The sequence below is a fragment of the Rattus rattus genome, chromosome 8 (assembly GCF_011064425.1).
Source record: "Rattus rattus isolate New Zealand chromosome 8, Rrattus_CSIRO_v1, whole genome shotgun sequence".
Taxonomy (NCBI): domain Eukaryota; kingdom Metazoa; phylum Chordata; class Mammalia; order Rodentia; family Muridae; genus Rattus; species Rattus rattus.
In genome coordinates this window covers 38,309,309-38,332,711 of record NC_046161.1, presented here as the reverse complement: position 1 = coordinate 38,332,711, position 23,403 = coordinate 38,309,309, and the positions used below count along the sequence as shown (strand labels likewise).

Below are 23,403 nucleotides of genomic sequence, written 5' to 3'. Positions count from 1 at the left end.
TATGCCAGCATATTGTAGGGCTTGGCTCTCTCCTCCCTCTGGGCCTTTGCTACCCTGTCTGAAGGAAGTGCCTTCCCCGACACCCACCACTCCTGCTCCCACCTCTGCCAATTTTCCCAAACCTATCTCCCATGCTCCTACCGAGCATCTGGCCATCACGGAAGCCACCACACTTTTGACCCATCTTTTGACCCCTGCTGTTTCTCATGAGACACTACTGACTACACACTGCTTGTCATAGGTGGAGATGACCGCAGATGGAAGACCATGGAAGGTAGAGACACTCTGGCTAACAAGAGCCCTGGACACGAAAACGAAGAATTTACAGCATGCCGAGCACTGTTTTTTATTTGTTTTGTGAAGTGGAAACCAAAACAGGGAGTTTCCAATGAGGGAGAATGTTACCAGAGAGTGATGGAGGTGCAAGCAAGAAGAGGCTTTTAGTTAGGTCTCGTGGGAGTCCCTCAGAGAGGAAGAGGAGAGGGGACAGGAGAGAAATCGTGTCTTCGAAAGCATGCGTGTTTGTGTGTGTGTGTGTGTGTGTGTGTGTGTGTGTGTGTGTGTCAGGATCTGTGGCAGAGCGGAAAGTAAGTGGTGGCCAGGAGGCAGGGGAGGTAAGAGCTGAATTTAAGGGTCTTGGGTAGCCAGTACACTTGAATCCCTGGGTTCAATACCCAGCACCAAATGGCACTGATCACTCAACTGTCACGTTGGGAGGTGGAGATGGAGACGAGGAGTCCACGGACAGCCTCTGCTACATAGTGTACTCGAGGCCAGCCTGGTCTACATGAGACTGTGTCTCAAACGAAAGCAAATAAGTAAATAAGTAAGTAAATAAATAAATAGCCCTTGTATTAGACAAGGTTGCAAACCTTAGTTATCTATGAGCCATTCAGGTGCCATCTGGGCAGAGCTGTGACAGGGTCACTTGAGGAGGAGGCTGTGGAGTGCTAGGTGAAAGAGGACAACACTGAAGAGTCTCACTTATGGGCTCGCCTATGGGATGTGTTTAAGTAGGAAGCAGAGTGGATGAGTGGACACGCGGGCAGGAGACGGGGACGGGGGCAGGTCGAGGGGTTTTCTCTAGGGTGGCACAGATATTTTGAATGGTAGGGTGGCGATGGCTTCTCAGCTCGATGAATATCATAAAAAAGCCACTGGGTTGCATACTTTAGAAGGGGGAATTTTATGGTATGTCAATTATATTGTAATAAAAAGTACATGGAGGTTAGACGGTGGGGCACTCTATTCAAAGAAAGCCAGCTGTGAGGGGGTGTCTCTGCAAAGGTCTGAAATACCTTCCTCCCTTCCCAGCCCAGGGCTGATTCTGCTGGGGGTGGGTGGGTACTTTGAGGGCTCCAGGACCTCACCAGGCATATCAACAGCTCCCTGCTATATAGTAAAATGTTTCATGCATACCCCACACATGATGTCCGGGACCAGCATAACAAACAGGTCACCTGACAGCCTACCCCACTTATTTTTGAAGACAGGCAGGTCCCCTGGTAATAGAGCAGGCATAGAAAGACTTTGCTAGAGATGAGGAAATTAGGGCAGAAAATAACATCATGAAAGCAGAACTAGCTGTTGGATATGAGACGGACCCCACACCCTCTCACATCCCAGTGTATCAGACCTGCCGGAGCTCCTAGGAGACCAAGGGTCACCTGACTTCAGACTGCCACAGTCTCCCTGGAGTCAAAGTGTCCTCTGTTACTGTACCTGCAGGGATCTAATGTTGAGGCAGGAGGGAAAAAGGAAAAGGATTCAGAAGAAGCCAGGACATCTTGTAAAGGTGGCCCTTGCTATATAGCACACTGATCATACATAGGCTCCAGGTTCTGAAGACACTTCCCAGTAGGGGATATAGAAGGCCCTACTTCTTAGCTGGTTCCTCTGTGGGAGTTGGGGTTCCCCTCACATTAGCTATAGAGTGGGGGACACTGTGGGGAAGCTTTGCATGCTTTGAAGTGGTGGGGCAGGGAGACAGAAAGGCACCAGAAAGAAAGTGGCAGAAGATTCAGTCTCTCAATCTGCTGGGGCACAGGACAAAGGTGATCCTGCATGCCCCAGTGTGCACACGTGGAGAGTCCTTATGAATGGAAGTGGAGGAGGGAATGGTGTGTGGGAGGCCAAAAGGCGCCTGGGAAAGGGCTGGGGAGATGACAGAGTGTGGCAGGGAACTCCAGCTCTGGGGCAGGGATGGCTTTTATGTCACTCCCGGTTCAGAAGGGAAGGCATGGCAAAGACAAGAGGAGGAGACAGAGCAGGTTGAGGGGGAGGACCTAGCTATTTTTTCCCAGCATCCCCCAGGCCACTTCTCTCACCACAAACCTCAGTCTCAAGCCACTTGGTTGTCATGGAAACAGGATGGAATAGAACAGATGGTCTCCACTAGCCAAATTCCAATTAAACAGGGCAGAGATAGATAGGGAAGGGGGTGTGATCTGATGGGGCCATGAAGGGCTCTGCCCCACAACCCACCCCACACGTATCCAGGGCTCCCCTACAACGGACAGAAGGCTTGGGAGGAGAATCTCACCGCCAGACACCCCTGTCCTCATGCCTTTAGTTCTTAAAGATGTGGGGCGAAGAGGTGGAGGTAATGTCAGCCCTGGGGAGCAGCACCAGGGGATTCACCTCTAAATTCAGAGCATTAAAATGGAAGCACGCACACACACACACACACACACACACACACACACGCACACACACGCACGCTTGTGTACTGAAACACATCTACATGGACAGAGGCATGCAGGGAAAGGTTAAACAAAGTCATTACAGAGACATACTTTTAACACGTAACAAAAAAGATTTTTGCTTTGGAAACAAAATAAGCAATTTATTCCCATTTATTTAACATCTCGGAAGACTCTTATTGAGAGCTTCGAATAGAGATATAAACACAGGGATATAAACATATACCTGTGATTGGACATAGTCCCTGCTCTCAAAGACACTGGACAAATGACCTAATAATATGAGCACTGCTTGGGTCAGACTGTTTGCATAGTGCTGTGGCCACAGAGGAAAGAGGTGGATCATGTGGAGAAGGCGACTGGAGATGAAAGGGCGGACCCTTTGCACGGGGCTTTGAAGGGTGAGTAGGAGCTTCCCGGGCAGGGTTCTCCAAATAGAAGATGGTCAGAACAAAGTTGGGAAAGAGCATAGCTTGCAGGGGACTAAACTCATTTGGGTGGAATTGGAATATGGCACAATTAGTGGGCAAGAAGACCCCTAGACAAGGCCTGGCGCAGATGGCATCATTTCTGACGCCAGCACCAGTACCCGACACACGGAAAACATGCCACCACTCGGTTCCCGCCTGCAAAGCCACCCAGCCACACACAGCTTCACACGGGCAACCACGGCGCCCCTGTACTTAGCAAATGGAAAAAGATGACTTTTGTTTGCTGTGTGTGAAAAAAACGAGGTGGATATAGAGGTGTCAGGAAAAACGGAGCATCCGAAGTTCTCTCTTGGCTACGGGGTGAGAGAGGGTGCCAAGAACGGCGGAGAGAGGGGGTGCTCCAGAGCCAGCTGGCTTCCAGCACGTCATCATACATTCATGAGGCACCTGCTGCTTACAAGGCAGAGTCGGGGCCGTGAACCGCCCTCCCTAAGAAGCCAAGGATCTGGAGGAAGAAAGTCCTACAGAGCAAAGTGGGTGTTTCACAGGCAGATGTTCTAGGGCTCAGCATCAGCAGGAGGCAAGGCTCAGGGGCAGAAGTTGGAACGTTTGACTTTATGCTCCGGGAACAGCATGGGAGGTAGCTTTGGCAAAAGAGGTCTGGCTGTAGCAGGCTAGACCAGTGATGCTCAATGTGCAGCCTTGGTGGAGGGTAGCTGGCGAGGGAGCTGCAACAATGTTTTTTTGTGGTTTGATACTTTGGTTTTTTTTGTTTGTGTGAGACAATGTCTTTTCACCTTGTAGCCCAGCCTGACCTCTAACCCGCAGTGATCTGCCTGCCTCTACGTCCTGAGTTCTGGGATTACAGGCAGGCATCACCACTGTGTCTGGCTTGAGGACATCTACTCTCATTAGAACACGCGGGTAAAAGTAGGTGCTACTAGCCTCCAGTGATTAGAGGCTAGGAACATTGCTAAACATGCTACGGTGTGCAGGATGGCACAGTCCGAAGCTTGTCTGGCTCCGAGAGAGCAGTTCTAAGGCTGAAGGGTGTGGCCTAGGTCATGGAGCTGAGATCGGCAGTGGTGGGGAGCTCTCTGGGGCTTCAGAGTAGGACAATGGTAAGCTCAAACTTCTCTTCACTCTACAGTGATGAGTGGCTGCTCAGGAATGGGAGAGACCGTGAGGAAGAAGAGCAGTTCCAAGCTCAGAGGTGTTCCAAGGACAGTGGCAGGTCTTTACAGCAGCAAGGAGGGAAAGAATGAAGGGCACGGAACAGAACCAGGGGATTCCAACGGTACAAATGGGAAGAGTTCTGCGTGAGCTGTGGCTTGAGAAGAGGGGTGTGAGTGAGGATCCTGAGGTGCAGACTGAAGTAGGTGCTAGGTTTGTTTCTCTTTAGCCCTCCCCCCCCCACCCTAGGGCTCTCCAAGGCTCCATGTCCACCTCCATTCACAGACCCCTTGAAGACATGGGTCTTCCACTTGGGGTGGTCCTGATGTCTCCGGCCTCTGGGACCCATCCTCACAAAGGCCAGCTCCTGAAAACCCCAACCTCTGCATTCTTCAACCACCCAAGCAGCTGCGACACCATTCCCAGCAGCCACCTGGTGAGGACGCCCAGCACTGAGTACTGGGCTCCAGGGATGTGAAGGATTCAGGAGAGCCCACCCTGGTGCTCCAGTTTCACCTCTGACCTTTCTCTTGCTTCCTTTCTGCCGCTCTGTCCCTTGATAACAGGCTTGTAAAACCAGCTAGGAAAACTGTTTTAATGGCCACCAGGACAGGATTATTTGCCCAAGATCATAAGTCAGAGGTGGGGAAACCTGGCCAACCTCCAACCAGCAAGTGCCCCAGCAGGCTGAAAATGCTCAAACCTCAGAGCATGTGACTCCTGCCTCATTTTATCCTAAATGCAGGGCCTGGTGATACTGGTCTCGGGTGCCCCCAACATATACCAGCTGGATAAGTTTCGAAGCTTGTTTCAGGTTGCTTAAAGCAATTGTGCTGGGGGGAGGGGGGTACACACATACACACACACACACACACACACACACAGACACACACACGCACACGCACACGCACACGCACACGCACACATGCACACACACGGAGCTACCTAAAGAGAATCTATTGGCTCACTCTTCTCACAGCCACCATGGAGCTTCAGAAAGGGTCCACATATAACAGGCCCTGCTCACTAGGGCACCTGGAGACCCTCTGTGGGTGGCCTACCCTCCCAGCAAAAAGTATGTAAGGGCATTCACAGCCTGTAGGGGAAGGGCAGAGAAGGAGGTCACTAATCTCTCTTGGAGATTACACAGCAGCCTGATTCTGGATGCCAGAGACCAGCTGGGATGTGGGGGACATGGTGGGAGGCTCTCACCTGGGAGGTAGGGGGTCCCCAGGACAGGGCAGATAGGGCTCTGGGGACCTGGACAGTCAGAAAGACCTCTAGGGTTGGGGCAGGGGGCTGGAATTTAGGAACAAAACTGCCAATGAGTTATTAACCAGAGTCACCAATGATTAACCCACCAAATGCCCAGACCTTTAGGCCAGTTGGGTTGGCTTCCTTGTCATCAGAGTTAAATGCCACCCCCTCTCTCTCCCAGCCACTTCTGGTCTGGATCTTGTCTTCTGGTGCCCTGATGGCTGCTACTCTTCAGTGACCCCTACACCCAGGATTGACAGTTGTTTGGGACAGGTCCCCCAGCTTGTCTGAGCAAACAGGGAGGTCCTCAGCCTTGTCTTTTCTTCTTCATTTCCAGCCTCTCCTGTGACTGGCTTGGCCCAGGCTAGGAGTGTGAAGGAGAGGAGGACACACTATAAAACGCCATCTCTGCTATAGACATACTGATGCCAGGCAGGGTGGCAAGCTACAGTGAGTAGCCTGGGGTATGTATGGACTCTATACAGGGCTGCCTCTGAGGAGCAGGGGCTGGGTAAGGTGAAGGCAGGTAGAGCAGATCCTGTGTGACCCCTCGCCCCTCACTTGGCATTCAAAAAGACTTCTGAGCGGTTCTGCCAGGAGAGGGAAGCTGATTCTCAACCTCAACCTTCACTCTGGGGAGCTGGTGGGTGTGTGGGTTTCAATGTAACTCCCAGGCACTGTCTGGTAAAGACCCCCGAGACAGGCAGTGAGGCTCACCTGGACTCACTTCAAGGCAGGCTGGTTCTGTCTGACCCAACCCCTGCCCCTCAACTTCCGACTGCACAATTTGCTTCAGCATCCTAGTGCCAAAGAGTGGAGTGCCCCACCCTGCCACATGCTGGGGCTGGCCCTTCCTGTGCTGAGACAAGTCCCAGAGCTGCTGTACTGGATCATGAAACATCAGAAAAGGACAGAAGGGGCTACTAGGAGATCATTCCATCTGTGGTACCCCATATGCCTGCCACTCCCTTCCCATGGAGCCACAACACTCTCCAAGGCCGTCAGGAGTCTGGTCCCTAGGAGGACACAGGCAGCTCAGAGCCCAAGTCACACCCCCCCACTCCACCCCCACCCCGCCGCAAAGTAACAGATGCAGGCAGACAGGGTCCTGCCCGGCACTCTGGCTGCCCCAACCCCCTGTTCCTCTGCAATATGCTCCCTCTCCCAACCCTCTCCCACCACTAACTTAATTCCTTAATTCCTACTGGAGATAAGCCGATCTTTCACTGCAATTTATAGTTAATCCAAAAGAAAACAGGGGTGGGGAGGGGTGAGGGCTGGGAGAAGAAGGGGTGAGGGTGTCGGGAGGTGTGAAGCCAGCCTGCTCCATTCGGCCTCCTCTTAGATCTCTCACAGTCGGTCGGGCCGGGAATTTTGAGGCCAAAACCCCAGGCTGCTCAGTCCACTTCAGGGGCACTGGGTTCAGTTTGGGGCGGTTACTTCTGCTACTAGATATCTGGATGGTTCACTCCCCAAGACAGAAGCAACAAGGGTGAGGTGTGTGGCCCTGGACCACACCAGGAAGAGCTCTCTGAGCAGATTATCACAAGGGCATCAAATGTGCCCCAGGCAATTCCAAGGAGCAGAAACAGACTTGGGGGTGGGGGGGACACAGAGCTTGGCATAGTCGCATGGGGATGTGGGGCTTCCAAGAAGGAAGGTGAACTAACTCCCTGTCACTAGAGGGGTTCACACTGAGGCTGGAAGCTATACCAGCTGGTAGGAGTTTGGGTGAGGAGGGTTCAGGATGGGAATGTGGTAGTATGTTGTTTAATTTTTGCCTCCAGTGCTGAGACTCCAGGATTTTGACCACTTTGCTCGGCCCTGTGCTGCAAGGCAGGGAAACTCCTGAGGTTGTGGTTCTACTGGGAGGTTCTCTCTAGACCTGGGTCTGGTGGGGTAGCAGGGACTCTCCTTGAAGGTGAAGGAAAACACAGTACCTTGCCTAACCCAGCTCTCCTTAACTTTCTATACAGGGAAGATTCAGGGAGGTCAGCGTGGACATGACCCACCAGGCTGCAACCCTCTGTCTACACTGCCTTCCAGGCATCCGTGCTGTGGACATTCTTGCTTAAAGGAGCCAGCACCCCGAGGTGTCACATGCTGTGTGAGAGGGGAGAGGGCTGATGACATCCACTACTGGCCAGGACATTATGTGTGCTGCTATGTCCCTGGCTGCCACTTCCAACAGAATGTAGGGATTAACCTGCCCACCACTAAGGTCCAAGGGTGGTCAGAAGTAGGTGGGGGGGAGTCAGAATAATTTAACCCTTGCTTCCAACTACCTCTTAAGGAGACCAAATGGCCCCTAAAGAGCCACCAGGTGACCATTTGAGGTGTGAACAAACCTCTAAGGACACACATCTGTGCCCAGCTTGGAGGAGGAACCTCTTGACAGGACTGTGTGTTACTGCTGCTAGGAGGGGGATCTTCCTTCAGAGACTGAACCTTCCTCTCCAGACTGAGGGTCCTTAGGTAAAGAGCTAATAATGAATGGCCACGATATGGTATCAGCTATCAGTTGCTTCCCCTTTCAAACTCTCATCCCCACCTTAACAGTTAAGGGAGTCCATGTCTAGAGATCATCTGGCATCGATCCACAGGTCGACGCAGGTCACTCATAAAATCTTGAGACCAAAATAACCCGCGGGTTCAGTGTCGAGAGGAAAAACAGTGGAACAAGTTGTTTGTGATCCTATAGACAAAACAATTATGTAAGTGACCTCTGTGTGTCTGTGACACGGGGGGGGGGTAGAGCAGATCCTGGCTGGGAGTCAGCATCTCTGGCCACCTCGCCTCCAGGAGCGGGGCTCTCTCTGCAGCAGCAGCAGGAGCTGGGTGAGAGGCCCTTGCTCCCTGAGGAAGGTGAGCATCTAGTCAGGAGCACCGTATGCACGCACGCACACACACAAGCATACACACAGACACTGACACACAGGCACACGTGCACACACACGCACACGTGCACACACACAGCCATAAACCTCCCTAGTACACACTCGGAGGACATAAAAACACTTGTGAAGAACACACATAAACCACACAGATTATTGCCACTGTGCAAACTGCGTCCGCAGTGCTGGGGGCGGGGGGCAGGATAATGGAACGATAGGGGGAGAACAGGGTAATAGGAAACACTGCCTGCAAGGATGCGGCCATGCAGTGCTTGGGGCGGGGTGGGTATGGAGACTTCCCAGCTATCCTTGCGGCAGTAGCACCGTGAGGTGGGCGCCAAGGATTGTCACTGCTTCCCCTCCTTTATCACCCCTGCTTCTCTTCAGCACAGACTCAGGCCCATTATCTGCCTCCTGGGAGGGCTGGGAAGGGTGCTGTAGCAGGGACTGAGGAGGGAGCAGGGGGTAGGGCCTGTCGCCTAAGTTCCCCTAAAGGCCCATCCATCAAGCCATCGGAGATAATCAGTGCTCAGCTGGTTCAGGACACTGATGACTCTCTGGGCACCACAGACACAAAGAATAAATTTTAGGAAGGGGCTGTGTAGGAGGTATCTGGGTAGCAGGGCTGCTGCCCTGCCTGGGAAGGGAGAGAAGGCCCATCCATCATTCTGAGAGATGCAGCAATCTAGGCCAATGAGACGGCGAGGCTTCGGGGCGGGGGTGGCGGGCAGTAATAATAAAACCATCTCGTGCATGGTGTGGATCCTCTGTCAGTATCTTATTTACACTTGGGAAATGCCTGCCCCTGCCTGTGCTCCAACTGAGATCCCAGAGATGCTGCAGAATTCAGCCACCATAGATGCAAACCTCTAGCTAGCTTTGGGGAGGGGGGTCCCTTTGTGATCACTGGGCAGTCCCTGGGTTTGGGGAGGATCCAAGCGGGTCCTAAGCTTGCTTCTTCTAGGGGCTTCAAGCAGATCCCAGTCTAGGGAATCCAGAGCATGGCTCCGGCTGGTGTCTGGGCCACACGGGCCACATCGTGATTCAACCTAATGGAGCATGGACAATCAGAGGGTCTGGGAGGAATTTCTCTTTGGCTTCGAAGCTGATCAGATGACTCTGTTTCGGCCCAGCTAACTTCCTAATTAAGCCAGTGGAGCTGGGAGGTCAGAGTCCACTGGGTGACCGGTAGAGTCATGGGTGAGTGACCCTGAGAGGGGAATATGTTCATACGCTGTGCAGAGGTCATGTTAGTCCCTAGCCATAATACAGGGGAAGGTCTGATTTTTCTGTGCCTAAGATTCTCTCTCCTGGGCTCATTCTCCATTCTACTGCATGCACCCCGCTGTGGCTGAGGATCCCAGGCCCCAGGAGCACACTGCCTGCACTCCAGCTCCCTAGAGCAAAGGAAGCACTGGTCCTTTCATCCCAAGGGATCAAAGCTTCCTACACAGGTGAACACCCTAAATCCTCCCCAGCAGAGGCCCCTCCCTTTCCATCTTTTGGGATCTCTAGGAGATCATAACCTTCCAGAAGTCTGGGATAAGCTCTGGCCCCACCCCATGATCAGTACCCAACCCAGGAACCTTGATACCTGCTGGGAGTAGCTCTTGGCAAGTTCTCTCAGAGAAGCCACTGCCCTGCTTCTTGTGTCTGCATGGAGCACGGCAGGAGGCCCCCACGATGGCGTGGGTAATGTGTAGAAGAATGATAACATCATATCTATTCCATTCCAGCACAGCCAATGAACACTCCTGAGGCCCAGGAGGGGTAGGGACACAAGCAGAGGCAGGATGGTCCAGGAATGCATTAACTGTGCTTCTAAAACTTCTAATGTAGTGAAAGGACGTTATAGGAATAGCGCCAAGACTCTTGAAGATGTGATGCTCCCAGGCCATAGAACCACAGAACCAGGCTATGTGGGGGTCCCTCATATGGACACAGATGTAAGCAGTACAGTGCTATCCACTGGGGTTGAACCACTCTTAATGTACTGCCTTGTGGGTACTCCAGGCTTAGCAAACAGGCTTCTCCATCCTTTGCCCACAACACCCTTGAAGAGAAGCCAAGTGGAAACATTGGGTCTGACTTCCTAGACCTGAACACTGCTGGCTCTGCTAAACATCAGCCCAAGTGGCCACAGGCAAGTCACCTAACCTGTCTGGGCCTCGTCTTTCCATATGTAAAAACAGGCAAACCACATCTATCACGAACGTTCCACGTGATCTGCGATGGTCATTAAGTTATTAAATGGCGCTGCCAACAGTCTAGCACCCAAGATCTCTGAATGCAAGTTTGCTTTCACCATGTTTACTCTTCATGCACCTATGCATCCAGGTAGCATGTACGGGACTGGCTCCGTGCTAGGCCATGGGAAAACCAAGCCCTATCAGGAGTGGCACTCTCAGGCTTGGGGAAAAAAAAAGATAAATCCCAGGCTCAAAGAACTACCGATGAGGTGCAGGAAGGCTTCGAGATGAGAGAAGTTATCTTCAGCCAGAGGGCAGACTACGAAGGCTTCATGATGCTGTTGGCTCAGATTTAGGGTTTAGAATCAGTATTCAAAGGAAATAGCGGACAGTGTGCAGGAACAGCATGTGCGAAGGCACTGGAGTGGAAAAGACACTTGATGCAAACTGAGGAGTGTGCAGTGTGCAGGCGAGGGCAGTGAGAGGTGGTAGGGAGTGAGCAGCTAATCGTATGCTCCTGGGCTTGTGAGTGTCCTTCTCAGGTGTATCCTGGGAGTGTGGGCACACTGGAGCCAGGAGTCAGGGCCAGATGCAACCCAGGAACTACAGAAGCAGCCTCACCAAGGAGATACCGTCATCAGAGCCCACAGCAGTGTCTGTAGGGCCGGCTTGGCTCTGAGGCACCTTCTCTAACACTCTTATCTTAGAAGGTGATTGTGAGGGGGCAACACCTGAGGTGTAGCTCAGAGACAGAGAAGGGAACCACCTCCCTATCCCAGTGTCATTTATACACCAGAAGTGACTTGAAGGGACTCACAAGGAACGCCCCAGAAGCCCACTTTCCTCAGGGCAGAGTTGGCTGTGTTTGCCCAGTTTAAACTCCTATCTCCACTGACTCACACTGGGCGGACATACAAGCTCACCTGACAAAGCGTGGGCTCCCCTGCATGACCCCCTTACTGGTGCAGGGCAGATCAGGGAGCCTGAGTGTGCTTGCCCTAGTTATTTAAGTCTGGCCTGCATTTTCCCCATAAGCCTGAGGCACCAAGAAACATGTTTGTTTTCCATTGTGACATCCATGGAGCCATGCTGGTGTTCTGGTATGCTGGGTTTCGGGCAAGATGTCCAGCACAGCGGCAGAGGCTACAGGCAGAACAAAGGCTGGAACAGGCGCTAAAGCCTGCTGTGAGACAACCCCATCTTTGGGGGGAAGAACTCCAAGGCAGACTCTGGGTCCCTACCAGTTAGTATGGTCATGGTGCCCAACTCTAGGGAGGAGGTGCCACATGAAGCCCTGCCAAGGCTACTAGATGGTTCTTGGTAGCAGCTAGCTCTTTCTTTCAGTCCAGGATGAAACTCCAGTAAGAGATGGGGAAAATGCTCCAGCCACAGGGTCTCTAAATCTCTATCCTCTGCTTTTTGGATGGAAGACAGGCCAAGATTTAGGCCAAGGCCACTGAGGACTCCTGGTTTAACTCCTCTTATATATCCCTGTCCATAAGGTTTTCCTCCATGCAATGATGGCTGGAGCCTACAGTCAGTTCCTTTCAGAGGACAACCTGGAAAAGAGCTGGGTCTACTCCCCTGGAGGCGGGGGCAGAACTGAGAGTCCCACTGGTTTCCAGCACTGAGGTACATGCATTCCAGAACTCTGGAGGGATGGCCTCTATTTAAGTCCACTGACTGACCTCAGTGTCTCAATGGGACAGGCTGGTGCCCATGGCCAACGGCCCATTTTGCTTCTTGGACCACGCCTGCAGCTGGGTCCCAAAGGAGCCACGAGCCAGCGGAACTAATGTCCTCTAATGAGATTCGGGCCAGAGTGGTCAGGCGGGTTTTATTGTGTGTGGCTGGGTAATGAGACTCCTCGTGAACTGGGAATGATTTGGGGTCTGTGAAGACTCAAGGTGGCAGAGGTTGCCTGGGTGAGGGAGCTGACTCAAGGTGCCAAATTGTATCTCCGAACCCCTCTTGGGTGCTCCATCCACCCCCATGATGCTTTCTGGGCTCCCACTCTCTGCCTGAGCCAAGCCCACACCCTGTCCTGGCCTGCCCATGCCCTGGGGCTCCACGCTCACACCTCAGGGCCCTGCCCTTGTCTCAGCCCACATTCCCAGGGGAGCATTCTCCCCCCTGCTCCTTCACTGCCCCACTGTTTCTGCTCCTGTGCCAGCCTGGGCTCTGTGGGCATCTCCAGTAACTCTGTATTTTTCACTCACCCCTTACCTCCCCCAGGAGCTGCAAGACAGGGAGGGTGGAAGCTGGTGGGGGCTGACAAAGCCAACGTCTGTATCACGTCCACAATGACGGCCTGGCTCAACCCTTCTGTGTGTGTGTCCATCCTGGCTTGTTCTTTCTGATCTAAAGGATTTACTGTCAGAAGTCCCGGTCTACTTTGGCCACATGGGATAGGCAACAAGTCACCAAACTAAAATCCCTTTAGAGGAACGATATTAATCCTAACACAATTCATGTGAATCTGGCTGAAATTCTGAGTGGAGAGTGGTGCTGGCCTTGGGTTCCGTCTGCCTTTATTTTCATGACAATTTAGTGGAAGTGTTCAATTGGCAACAGGAGACCAGGAAGAGAAGTGGGCAACCCCAGGAAAGACTCTTTACTTGGCTTCTACCACCTCAACAGAAGCTGCTGCCACCCCCACCCCCCTCTCAGAGGTAGGTAGAAATTTGAGAAAAGCAGAAGCAGAGAGTCCCAGGCTCTCCCTGCCAGCCCCTGGTTGCTGCCTCTGCAAGCACTCCAGATGGGCAATGGCGGGCGCCCCAGCTGGGCTGCATCCAGGCAGCAAAGCGGGTGCCTAGAGAGCCCTGAGTAACAAGCTGCAGAACAAAGACTGCCCAGCACCTGCTGCCTGTGCGGCACTCTACAGGCCTCCACAGGACTGGCCTGGGCAGGTATCTTTAGCCGGTCAGGCCACCCGAGTCCTCCCACCATGCCAGCAGCTCCCAGGTGGCTGTAGCATCATGTCCAAATAGGGGCAGGGACTTACTCTCACGGTACCAGGTTGGAGAAAAAGGAAGTGAAGCTGGCACTGAACAGCTAAGTGGCTTTCTCAAAAGAACATAAGGGGTCCTACCCAATGGGCAGACACACAGGGGAAGGGCCATTCAGAGGAAAGACATGTGGTGATAGCCCAGGCCCTTCATTCTCTTCGTGTTATCACGTGCTAGCCTTGAGTTAAGAACTGTTCAGTCATCTTTCTCCATCTCATCTTGAAATCTGGGATAGCGCACTCAACGGAGTTCCATTTCACAGACAGGAAAGCTGAGGCTCATGCCACAACTCTGCTAAGGTTTCTCAACAAGTCATCGGCAGAGCTGGGATTCTAACCTAGCTTAGCCAGTTTTACTAGGCTGGGCCGTCAAGATGAGGTGAGCAGCTGGTTACAGGAGAAGGAAACCTAAGTGACCTGCTTCTCTGCCCCCTATTTAGAGACTGAGAAAGGCACAGCTCCCATGCCCTACCTACCCCTGAAGAATAAGAATCTCTAACCTCCTCTTCTGCACTTCCCAGGATGAAGATCACCTATTCACTGCCCTCAAGATCCTGTTCTCTGCTATCACAAATCATTGAGTCTGTGTTGGGTCTCTTCTGCTCTACTGGGTTCCCCTCTGCTTGGGGAAGCTTCGACCTTCTCACATGTCTGACAGCTTCTTCGCGCTTTTTCCTTTTCCTCTTCGTCCAGCTCCACCAGTTAGGCGGGGTTTAGAGGGTTAACTGGATGCAGGGGTGTTATCTCCAGCTCAGGGCATTCCCTCTTGCAAGGTGATCCACTCGGATCTTAAGTTACCTCCTGCTCCAGGCAGCACATCTGCTGTTGGCTCTGCAGGCCTGCTCTCTATGGAGCGCTGTTGGCAGCACAGGGGGGATATGTGCCTGCTGGGTTTAGGTGAGGAGTCTGAGCTCTTGAGACTGACTGCTGCTTCCCTACTCCTGGTCCCTCGCTGCCTCCTCCTTTTCGAACAAGTGGCACCCTCCTGCTGCCCACACCTAGGATTCTGTCAGGTACATTCATACTGCTGACCTGGCCACACACTTGGCTCTGCAGGCTTCTTGTGGGCTCTTGCTCCTGCTCTTTAAAAAGGACAGTGTGCTACCTAACTTGACTTCCAAAATTCCTTTTTCCTAAGTGCCCATGCAGGAAAGCAAAGGTGCCTGAGGAGGAACCGAAAACCTATGTCCCTTGGCCCCTACCAAGGAGGCAGCAGGTATGCAGGATCTTGAGAGCCTAGGGAGCAGGCTCCAGCATTGCTGCGTTGGCCAAGGAGACGACAGACAGACAGACAGACAGCCCTTTCCAGGTGTTGTCAAGGTCTGTGCTCTTTCCAGCAAGGATTTAGTGGAAAGCCAAGGACAGAGAAGAAGGAAGCAGAATCAAGGTTTCCTATGCCCCAAAGGACTAGGACCCGGTAGCTTTTGCTGGAGTGGGCTGGTTTTGCTAGCTCTTAAGCAAATCCTGGGTCTCCTCCCCAGATCACCTTCAAGTCACTGACATCATCACAGGCGTCCTCATGGTTCAAAACCGCCCGTGCAACCCCTCTGAATGCTGTAAAGAATCAGTTATGTGTGAGCAAGCATTTGGTACTCACGGTTCCAGGTCCGTGGTAATCTGCAAATATGAGCACATACACTCCCTAATTCTAGTTCCTGCAGATCTGTACTTGTAACAGTGAATCGGAGATGACCAACAGCATCACACAAAGCCCCGTGCACATGCGCAATCCACCCACGCCAGACCAAAGGCGAGCCTGTCAGAAGTATTAGAGGCTAAGTTCCACAACTGCCTACTGCCCATTCTCACCTGGTGTGCTGGCTAATGTTCAAAGCTGAATTAAAAAAAAAAAAGAAAAAGAAAAAGGAAAGAAAAGGGAAAAAAAAAAAAAGCCCAACAGGTGACTTCGTACACACCTTCTTCAGTTAGGAGGTGTTCGATTTGCCAAGTTAACCAGGAAAGATACAATCGGAGGAGTTGAAAGCTATAGTCACACCTCCCTTGGGTGTTTTCTATTTGTGTTGAACAATGAACATTAGTCAGCTGCTAAACAATGGCAGCATCATAGATGCAGCGATGGGAGCCGACCCTCTGGCCCTCCATCCTGGCCCCCTGGCTCAGCTGTGGTCACAGCCATGCTGGCCAGCCTACAACTGGATCCACAGGCCAGGCGGCCCAGGCGATCTCCCAGGAGGAATCATTGTGCAGAGCCAAGTGGCCGAGGAAGGAACTGGCAACCTACAAATGGTCCCAGCTTGCATTAGGGAACGACTCACTATACATCCCACAGGCATACTAGCCTAGGTCCAGAGGCCACCCTCTGGGCTGCTCGGCCAGGCCTGCTGGGCCCGAGCTCTGTAGTGTCTGGCTTTCTTTCTGGCCTTGACAGTGAGCCCTTGGATCTGACTCAGAAGATGCTCTCTGCAAGGCTTCCTGACTACTAGGCCTAGAGATGGTTCTGTTTTTACAGTGCAAGCCCCAGGCCAGAAGAATGGGTTCTGCTACAATGCCTGGTCCAGTAAGCCCAATGGGAAGAGGAAAAGACCCATGTAGCTTGGCTCTGGGGCCTTCAAAGGAAAGCATCAGAAATCAGTGCTGTGCACAGGCAGCTTAAAAGGAATGAATGCTGTGGCCTGACAGGTCTTTGCATGGTGAGCTCGACACCTAGGGTGTGGGGTTTCTTTCTAGACCAAAGGTGTGGGGAAGCCAATTAGCAAGGGTGTGGCAAAGGTGGGACACTTACTTCCCAGACAGCCTCTCCACCCTTTCCTCTTCTGGCTTCCATCCCTCTGTGGATAACACTGACCCTCTCCTCTAAGTGAGCACCCTGGAAGGAACCTCTGTCATCCCAGGAAACAAAGACGAAGCCCCTGGGCCCTTCCTACCCTGCCTGTACTGTCTGTCATATAGAAATGTACTTCGAGAGCCAGGTTGGCTGTGTTTTAAAGTCAGGAGCCAACACACATACTGGGGACTCTTGTCTCCCCACTTCCCCAAGGCTCCCCTGTCACAGCCCTGAGAACACAAGAGAGAGCAGCAGACAGACGGGCAAAACCCCAGAGAAAGGCAGGAACAGGAAGAAGCTGAGGAAGGGGGCAGGAGGGAACACAGAGGGGATGGATTGCCAATGGGGACCTCCTAGCTTTCTCAGTCCGAGGACCAGACTGAGTGTAGCCATAGCCCCCTGCTTCTGGTCACTGTGGACCTCAGAAAGCAAGCAGAGGAGGCAGCAGGTATGCAGGAGCAGGTTCTGTCTAAGATCTCCACAAGTCCAGGAACTTTGGCTGCCTCAGCTGCACCCATCCATGGGTCATGGTCAGCACAGAGCACTTGTTAAATATCTCTTAGCTATGATTCCATTCTGGGCATCCTAACCTCTCTTGGTTGGATTTTTGATGGGGAGTATCTGCTTTGAGCCAGGTGAGTGTCACCTCTTGTGTGGGTGGAGCACAATGGGCCTCTACCCCCACCCCCACCCCAATGGAATTAACTTGCTCCAACCCAAAACTGGGGGACCGAGCACCAGATAGAATGTGAGCTTATCCTTCTTCAAACCCTCTGGCCTTTTGTCCATCCCCGGATTAAGTTAACCCCTAGTGTGCTAGGACGCTTTAGGGCTATCGGCAAGTGGCTTACTCTGGGCTCCAGGAAGAGTTAGGGATTTAAAAGGCGTTCTGAAGTTCAGCCTATGCTGACCACGTAAATTAATTCAAAGGCTGAGTTTCGGCGTGCACTGCACTTAACACTATCAGCAAGAAAGTAGATGAACGGTGGCTCTCACTCTCAGCCAGACCACACCAGTGCCGGGTTCAGCATGCCCCTGTGAAGTGGAAAGTGATGTCCCTTCTTGGGACATCCAAGAGGGGAGCACTCCACACTGGCCTAAGTACCAGCTTTCCCAAATTGCTTTCTGGACATCCACCACTGATAGAGAGGTGCAGTGCTTCAGCGCCGAGATGGCTGGCAGGAGGAAGCAGTAAGGGAAGGAGAGAGGCCAGGCTCTTGTCTTACAGAAGTCAGTCCAAGCTACACCTGGACAGCCAGGCCTGCCCTTCCCGAACAAGCAGCCCGGCAAGCCTACAGAGTCGCAGTGGCTGGGAACCCAATATTCTTAACCCAGAGGCTCTGTCTGTATTCCAGCCCCCTAGTTTGCCACCCCGAGTTGACGAACAAACGAATTACCTTCGAGCTTCTGCTAGCCTTTCAAGACCCCATCTTATCTCAGAGCTCGTCTCAGGTTGCTTTACAGGGGAGGGGGCAGTTGGTTAGAGAGATACTTTCCCCACTTTGACCCAAATCAGTGTGTCCTGCTGGCAGCCTCGTTGCTTCCCCAGGGACACAAGGGGTTAAATCCAGGCGAGGGGACTAGGTAGGATTTGCCTCCTAAACGCATTTTCCAGTTCATTCCCCAGCACAATATGCCTGGGCCGTCCTAGCCTCCGCCCGCCCCCACCCCATCCGTCAGAATAGGCCAATATGGGCCACCTCAGGGTCCGGAGCGGAGTTAACCCCTCTTCTGCCGGCAGCTCACACCTCGAGGAAAGACACGCGGGACCGTCGGGGCCTCTCGGGAAAGTGGGTCATGCGGCCACCTGGTTGGCATGAAGCCAGTGGAGCTTCCTCCTGGGAGAGCCCTCCGCTTTAGAAGTGGAGTTCCAATACGGAGCCCAGCCCCGCGCAAGGCCGGGAGTTTGCGAACCCCATGCGGCCCCGACCTCACCCTCCAGAAAAGGAACCGCAGGTGAGTAAGAAGCTGCCGGTGCCGCAGGAGCAGGCTCCGTTCGCCCGCTGTGGGGCGATGTGGGGCAGGAGGGGGCCCTCATGAGCCCGAAACCATCTGACAAGAGGCCGCCAAAAGAAATGAAGTCCTCCCCCCAAAAACCCCCGCCACTCTCCAAGCCCACCAGCTAGGAGACTGACGCCCTCCCCCTGGGGCTGTTGTCTCATACCCCAAGCCCGTGATTACGGTGATTATTTTGCATTTATGTAACACGCAGTGTTTCCAAACTGCTTCTCGAGCTGAGAACTGGTTATTAAATAAATAGAACCCTATTACATATTATTATTTTTGTGAAGAACTGAGCGGAGAAAGTGCTTTCTTGCTACATAGAGACGTGCATCCGATTGCTTCCCTGCAGGGCAGGCTGTTGGGCTTCTCAACCCCTTTCTCCACGGTGCCACCTCCTACCCCCGCCTTATCCAAGCGTGACCCAACTTTTCTGGCTCCGTTCGCTCCTTACAACCCGTAGTCTTGCCCATCATCCAGCTCCGAGTCCCGGGGAGGTTCTGGTTGGGTAGGGGGTTATGGAGGGAGGCAGAAGCAATCGCCTTACCTGGGAGGAAGAAGGCGGTCAAGCCGAGAGCGAGTCCCCACCAGCGTCCAGCGGCGCCCGCAAGCCCCATCCGAGCCATCGGGGGGCGGGGGTCCAGCAAAAGGGGCTGCCAGGAGGGCGCTCCTCGCGCTCCAGAAACCAGCCTGGAAGACGAGGGCGAATCGCTGGCGGTCCGCGGGCACTCGGAGGATCCAGGTCAGCCGCAGCCGTCGGTCGGGGCGGGGTGGGCTGGGTGGGATCCGCGCGGCCGCAATCCGGGCCCCGGCTGCCGCCGGCTCAGAGCCTCGGCAGATGCCCGCAGTAAGTTGCACGAGTCATGCCCCCTTCGCCTCCTCCGCTCTCCTCCTCGCCCCGGTCCCCGCCCTCTTCTTCCACGCAAAGCCGGGCTGGGGAGAGGGACCCACCCCCGGCTCGCCCGGCTACCGGGCTAACGCGGCGCAGGCTCCCGGCCCTGGGGCGCGCTCACACCCTCCCGCTCGGCTCCAACTTGCAGGCGTCCATGGCCGGTTGTTCTCCGAGGGTGGCCGGGCGGTGCGGAGGGCTCGGGGCCCAGGCGGTGGTGTGCGGCTACAGCGGCCAGCTGCCCGCGGGGCTCTGGGTTGCACGGTCTCGGAGGAGCGAGGGGAGCGAGCTGGGTGCGCCACGGGTCCCCACCGCCGCCACCGCGCTCGGTGCGGGCGATCCGCAACAATGTGGAGCTGCCCCGGCGACGAGGCGAGCCGCGCTCGCTCCTCTCCCTCTCTTTCTCTCACTCGCCGATCCAGCCTCTCACCCGCTCTCCCGTGATGTCAGCCCGGGGGGAGGGGTTAGCATTAACCCCCTCCTGGCTCCCACGCGCCCGGCCCAGCCCTGGCCCGGCCTCCGCCCGCCCGGCCGCACCTCCCAGTCCTAAGCAGCTGTGGTTGCGAGCGTGGCCGTGGGATTCCGCTCAGGGACCCTCGCTAGCGAGATGCCCCTTGGGTCGTCTTTCGGTCGTGGAAAGGGCCGGAGGGCGGGCTGCCCTCCGCGATCGCTGACAAAGAGAGGCAGTGACCCCTAGCGGCCGGCAAGGGGGAGAAGCTGCTCGGTAGGGGTGGAGTTTGATGAGGAGGGGGGCTGCCTTGGGGATCCGTGTGAACGCTGGAAGTGGCATTGTCCGAGCCCCGAAGGCTTTTCCAACTCTCTGGTCCAACCCTGGGACCATTTCGCAGATGAGGAAACAAAGGCCCAGAGGAGGGCGTGAAGAGTGGGCCTAGGCAGAAAGAAGCAGAGCACAGACTAGAACTCAGCTGCCAAGGCTTCTGCTCCCCAAGATCTGGACACCAGACGGAAGCAGCTTTGCGGAGGACCAACCGCGAAAGCTGTGAAGAGCGGAGGCATGACATTAGTGGGTGAGATCAGGGCACTCAGGTTTCTAGTGGGACTTCTTTTATAATCTTCATTGCCTTCAGGGGGTCCTTGTCCCGAAACTGAAGCCTTCTGCTTTCCCCGAAGAGCGACAAACCAAGTCGGTTCCCATTGCTTACACCTAGTCTCTGAGTGGTTTGCGGGATTCCCGCGAAAGTGGCCCATCCAGTCGGTGTCCTAGAACGGCCAGGACTCTCCGCCCCATCCTGTTCGCCACCCACCACATCCGGGTGGCTTCTTGCCAAGGTGACTGAGCCCGAGGGGCCCTTAGCAGCCTAAAGTCTGGACCTTCTGTCCCCATCCTTGGCCTATGAGAGGAAGACAGACAGGGTTTCCCAGTCAAGAGAGCTGAACTCTCTCTTCCCAGAGGTTTAGCAGACTACACCCACTTTGCCCTTTGCCCTTTGCCCAGCCTCAAGGGCACCGAGGCATAGGGGAGCGGCCAAATTCTGATAAAACGTAAATTTTTTTTTTCGGAGAGTGGGAGGGGCAGGACAATAGAGGAGAATGACAGTTTCCCACTATTGGGCTCATGCTCAGCCTCCTAAAGAAGTCACTCCACTCACAGGAACGCTCACTCTCTGAATCCCTTTCACACGTGTAACTCAGGACAAACTTTTTACCACACTACTGCCTGACTTGGGAATGCGTTGTGTGGTCTCAGAGTTGGCCCTTGCCCCCACATGAGCTGGGTCTAGGGGAGGAGGGGAAATGGAAGTTCTGAAGAATCCTCTACCACAGCACCCGTGGTGTGGGTTTTCGTATTCACGACAAATGCATCTATCTAGGTTAGCCCGGGCCAGGAGGGACCTGAAAGGCTTCTGCTGTAGTAAGAGAGCTGCAGGGGCTGACTGGAGGTGTCTATCAGACACAGACAGAGCCTCAAGAAACTGGATTAAAGGTAAGGGTCAGCGCAGGGAAAACCATGAAAGTGAACAACAGCTAAGACATTAGGGAACGGGCTCATAAGTAATTGGTCCTAACCCAGCCTGAGCTTGAGGTAGGGTCAAGCCTGAAATCAGACTCATGCCAGGTAGCCACAGGAGGATCTTAATCCAGGGGATGCCCTGTCAAATTCAGCAAGTTGGTGGCTGGCAGCCAGGAACCTCCCAAGTGCTTTTATGCTTGCCCGAGCCAAAATGAGTTTTTGGTTTTGTTTGTGCTTGTGGCCAACATGCCTTAGGACCTAACGTTGTGCTCTCTTACCTTCTCCACACTTGCTGAGTATTCCTGAAAAGCCAGGGATGGTAGCTTATACCTTTGAGGCAGAGGCAGGAAGATCTCCGAGTTCCAGGCCACCCTGTTCTACTAAGTGAGTTCTGGGACAACCAGGGATACACAGAAAAACAGTGTATGGAAACAAACTGAAAAACAAGGCATCCGAAGAAGACATGTCTCTTCAGGAGGGACATGGCTGCCTGAGGGTGCAGAATATGCAGGCAAGTGGCTGCTGCCCTTGAGGACCGACCAGATTTAAACCCAGAGAGGCAGAAGAGAGAATTCCAGGGAGATGATATTATTTAGACCAGAATGTAGGGAAGGGTTCTGCTGTTCTGGGAAAGGCAAGTGCTTGGGTTTGGTTTCCCAGTGAGAGGGAATGTGAGAGAAGGGCAGGAAGAGCAACAGGATTGCAAAAGATCACAAAGATTTCCTTTGCTGATGGGAAGGAAAATAGGACCAGGCATCAGGACAGCACAGGCTGTGGTTCCCCTCCCCCCACTCCCACCCCATGATCTCTCTGTGTAGCCCTGGCTGTCCTGGAAGTCACTCTATAGACCAGGCTGGCCTCAAAAACACCTGCCTGCGCCTCCTGAGTGCTGGGATTACAGGTGTGTACCACCATGGACAACGTCCTGTGGTCCCAGTTCTTAAACTAGGGACCCCAGTGTCATTTTTTGCTTTTTTCTAGCTTAACTGTCACGTTCCAGCTTGAGAGTAAACCTGATGGTACTGCTGGGCAGTTGTGCAGACCCTTAGTCCCAGCACTCAGGAGCTGATCTCTGAATTTGAGGCCAGCCTGGTCTACAGAAAGAGTTCTAGGACATTCAGGGCTACAGAGCAGAGTAAAGCCCTGTCTCAAAAAGAACGACCGACCAACCAACCAACCAACCAACCAACCAACCAACCAAACAGAAAAACCCAAACCAACCAACCAAACACAAAAAGAAACCCTGATGGCTCTGCTGTGTCTATGCCCTGTGCATGAAGACACTACCTCACTTGTGCTTTTGTCTGCCTTGACCCTGTGCTCATGATTTCCATGTGGTCCTCACACAGAGGACAAAGAGGAAAATATATGGTTCAGACACATGGGACTTTGATGTTTGGATGCCTGGATTCAAATCAATCAATCTCTCTCTCTCTCTCTCTCTCTCTCTCTCTCTCTCTCTCTCCTCTAGCTTTCTCTCTCTCTCTCTCCATCCCTCCCTCCTTCCCTCCCTCCCCCCCTCCTGCTCTCCCTCCTTCTTCCTTCCCCCTCCTCCCCTATCTCAACAGGGTCTCTCTATGTACCCCTGATGCCTTGACTCTCCTGGGACTCACTATGTAGACCAAGCTCACCTTAAACTCACAGTATAAAGGTCTGGGCCACTATGCCACACTTAAGAGGTGTTGGTTTTTGTTGGTTGGTTTTTGTTTGATTTCTTTTACTCTCCAATCCAGAAAGATTCCATTCTTGTTAGTTTGTTTGCTTCGTGTTGGAGATAAAGTGTCTTTATGTAGTCCTGTCCTTGAACTCGCTATGTAGACCTGGAAGCCTTAACTCACAGAGATCCTCCTGCCTCTGCTTCCTGAGTGCTGGGATTAAAGGCCTGGCTCATCACACTGTGGGTTTTTTTTTTTATTTGTTTTTTTTTGTGTTTTGAGACAGGGTCTCCTTGTGGCCTTGGCTAGCCCTGAACTAACTAAGGTTGACAGTTACTCTCCTGCCTCCACCTCCTGAGTATATACCCCTTATAGCTGTGTATCATCGTGGCCAGCTCTGGATTCTAATTTCTTTTAAAAAATACTTATTTTGTCATTTTTAACTGTG

At 53.4% G+C, this 23,403-nt stretch overlaps 1 protein-coding gene across 1 annotated transcript in view; it reads right to left on the bottom strand.

Moving 5' to 3' along the window:
• Nectin1 (nectin cell adhesion molecule 1) overlaps positions 1 to 19,761 on the bottom strand; it is a 63,243-nt gene extending 43,482 nt beyond the window's left edge. The window contains exon 1 of the mRNA XM_032909463.1: positions 18,987 to 19,761. Coding sequence (XP_032765354.1) covers positions 18,987 to 19,065 — 79 coding nt within the window. The 5' untranslated portion in view covers positions 19,066 to 19,761. The remainder of the gene's footprint in view (positions 1 to 18,986) is intronic.
• Between the last annotated feature and the right edge of the window lie 3,642 nt (positions 19,762 to 23,403).